The sequence below is a fragment of the Stereum hirsutum genome (assembly GCF_000264905.1).
Source record: "Stereum hirsutum FP-91666 SS1 unplaced genomic scaffold STEHIscaffold_98, whole genome shotgun sequence".
NCBI classification, from domain to species: Eukaryota; Fungi; Basidiomycota; class Agaricomycetes; order Russulales; family Stereaceae; genus Stereum; species Stereum hirsutum.
This window is the reverse complement of record NW_006763228.1, coordinates 1-2929: the sequence shown is the minus strand read 5'-3', so window position 1 is coordinate 2929 and position 2929 is coordinate 1. Positions and strand designations below refer to the sequence as shown.

Here is a 2929-nt window from a genome sequence, read left to right as displayed (position 1 = left end):
CGATTCTACACAGACAAAGGGTCTTGATGTTGATAAGGGAAGCTAGTCCTGCTGAAAGGACTAGTTCAAGTACGAGTAGATAGACGAGGTAAATCAGAGATGAATAGGTTAAAGAACTCCCCTCTACTAGGGTCGTCCTTATATAGTACATACATGCGCAGCCGCAGGAGGCTATGAAACCTATAAGTAAGTCAGACTGAGTCGTGCTCGTACTGTGCCCCAGTCCGTAGTCGGTGCGGAAACCTGTACCCAATAAATATAGTACAAAGCCTATGCAAGGCTATGAAGCACAGTCCAAGGCTATGAGAAACAAGGTAGTCCGTAGTCGAGAATACGAGAGGAGTCGAGACACGGCTACAGGTCCATGGAATGTTCTTCAACCGGCCATATGAGTGGATGATGTGTATGTAGTTAAATAAAAAGGAACTGAGACTGCACATCCGCGTCTCCTGCGGTATCAGACCTGTCGAGCATACAAGAAGACGAAAAATATAGTCCATAACATTACCCCCCTTCTACGTCAGTCGCGCCTCGAGACTCTTGTACGGAGAATTGAATTCGCGGGCCATGGAAGTGGGAAAGGTAGGTGGAGATGGGGAACGGTTGTTGGTGAGGGGATGCTGGTGGAGATAGGCCATGGGCTGGAGTGGGTGTTCCTGCGGTTGATAGGCTTCGTCGGCGTTGACCCATGCGAGATAGGCATTGCGGTGGGGATTAGGGTGGACGACGGGGTGAAGGATGGGGGCGTCGAATTCCATACGGCATAGGAGTTCGTCAAGAAGGGGGCGCCTCTGCGACATGCACCAGAAAATCTCCTGCTTCCATCGCCCAAAATCCTCCGTGTCCTCCCTATACTCCGCCTGTTTCCTCAACCACTCTATCGATTTCATCTCCTCCAACTTCTTTTTCCAACATCCTCCACACATCTCCGTCTGCGCACTCTCCCACTGCTCTGCGTGGCACACCGTGCATAACTCCTGCTCCGCCTTCCACTCCTTCCACTGCTCGTGTGTTCCTACAAAAACATGTTCGTCGCGGTCATAAGTGGCGGAGGCGGATTTGCTGGTTTTGGCGACTGTGACGCCGCATTGGGGACATTCGAGGGAGCGGCGATGGGAGGTGATGAAGGGTTCGCCGCAGTCGATGCAACGGCGACGGGGATATTCATGTGTAGTAGTGAGATGGCTGAGGTCTGGTTGTCGTCCGACTCGTCGGGCGGCATCCTGGTCGCAGTGGCGGGGCTTGGAGTGGGGGAACGTTCTCCAAGTGCAATCGCAGCGAAAGGAAGTGCGTCGTTGAGCGGGCATGGTGGGGTGAGGACGACTGGAATCAGGGTGAAGAGGAGTAGGAGACTGAGGGAAAGGGGAACGATCTGGGGACGCATATATATAAGGAAAAGGGACTTGGTTCGATAAATAAAATGTCTGTTCAAGAAATAGTAAGCGATCGAGTCACTGAATCGGAGAGGATGTGGGTCAAGGGGACATAATTAGATCATATGGGAAAGGAGACACGGAAATGATGTGGGTCCTGAGAGAAAATGTCAGTGGGCGTTCTGGAGAATGTCATCGATCATTCCATCGAGAATGGCGTCTCCTTCTCTTCCGTTTGGGAGTCCTGCTCTCCTCCTGCGCATATTGTGACAATCTCTCCTAGTATGCCCGAGATCTCCGCACTCCCAGCATCTAATCCCATGGTTGCCTCGACGCTGTATGGAAGACTCTGGGCGTCTCGTCGTGGAACCGCGGACTGCTTGAATCGATGTAGTCTGGGAGCGGTCTGCATGGTAGTCGGAAGCATCCGGGGAGTCTCGCCCAGGAAGGTGTCCGTTTCGAGGAACTTGAAGGCTGCTTCCCATTCCGCTTGGATAGGCGTAACCGGAAGATCCGTCAGGTGGCGAGGGAGTGAGTTCTCGGCTAAAGGGAGCTTGGAAGATGCGGATAGGGACGCCACTTCTTCCGGAGGGGTGAGAGTCTGAGGAGTGCGTGTGATGGGAGCTAGGAGTTTCGGTGATAGGGTTCGCTGATTGGTTGGGGAAGGTACCGGATGGGCTTGGTCGAGATGCTGTTCCAGAAGCTGATAGTCCGACTGTAGGAAAGACGTGGGGGAAGATGACAGATTCTGCGCGTAAACCGATAAGGGTACCTGCAATGCTCCGTCGATCCCAGTCGAGAGCTCCCAAGCTTCGTTCGCATCTGGCTTCCTCCATCTCCAATCGTCCCAATTCCTTTCTTCGTTCTCTAATTGCCTCTGTAACCTCGATGTATTTGTGAGCAAAACGTTGGACTCTCTCGTTTCCACAGGCGTCGATGGCTGCGCTAGCCTGGGCATGGGTAGCTGGGTTTGTGAGCCAGTCGTGGAACAGTCCAGGGAGGTTCGGAAGGGTGGAAGAGGCGTTAGATTCAGGGGTGGAATTGGAAGAGGTGGATTGTGGGGGAGATGGGTTATTGGAGCGAGTTCCAGGCATGGGAGTTGGTACACGATGGATTCCGTGGGGAGGTTCTGAGTCCGAGGATCCGTTGTGATTGGAGGATATGGTAACGTGGGGATTGGCATATGAGGAAGGGGGAGGTATTGGGATTGGGTTGGCGTTTGATTCAGGAGGGGATTGTGAAGTGGATAAGCTTCGTTCCGAGTCCAATTGGTATCCGAGTTCTCCAGCCCTTTGCTGTAACCATTCGAGCTCGGGCCCCATGATGCGAAAGAGGTAGGGTCGATTGGTAACGAGGTTGAGTAAGAGTCGAAGGATGGCATTTTCTCTGGCATCGATGTTGGATAGTACATGCTGGGATTCGCCATTATGACGTATCCTGGGATTGGGGATGGATGCGTTGCCGTTAGTGCCGATGATCCCAAAGTGAGCGCTGAAGAGATGTGATCGGTGCCCGAGGATCCTTCGGACGCAGGTCTCGGTATTGAACTAACTTCG

At 53.0% G+C, this 2929-nt stretch overlaps 2 protein-coding genes across 2 annotated transcripts; both read right to left on the bottom strand.

Annotated features, from left to right (window-relative positions):
• Positions 1 to 515: 515 nt before the first annotated feature.
• On the bottom strand, positions 516 to 1307 carry STEHIDRAFT_164132 (uncharacterized protein; the record flags this gene model as incomplete). The annotated part of the gene is made up of 1 exon (XM_007311860.1): positions 516 to 1307. One exon carries the CDS (start codon positions 1305 to 1307, stop codon positions 516 to 518), a length of 792 nt encoding a protein of 263 aa, XP_007311922.1.
• A 236-nt stretch (positions 1308 to 1543) lies between these two features.
• STEHIDRAFT_164131 (uncharacterized protein) lies at positions 1544 to 2695 on the bottom strand (the record flags this gene model as incomplete). The annotated part of the gene is made up of 1 exon (XM_007311859.1): positions 1544 to 2695. The coding sequence occupies one exon, from the start codon at positions 2693 to 2695 to the stop codon at positions 1544 to 1546; it is 1152 nt and encodes a 383-aa protein (XP_007311921.1).
• Positions 2696 to 2929: the final 234 nt, after the last annotated feature.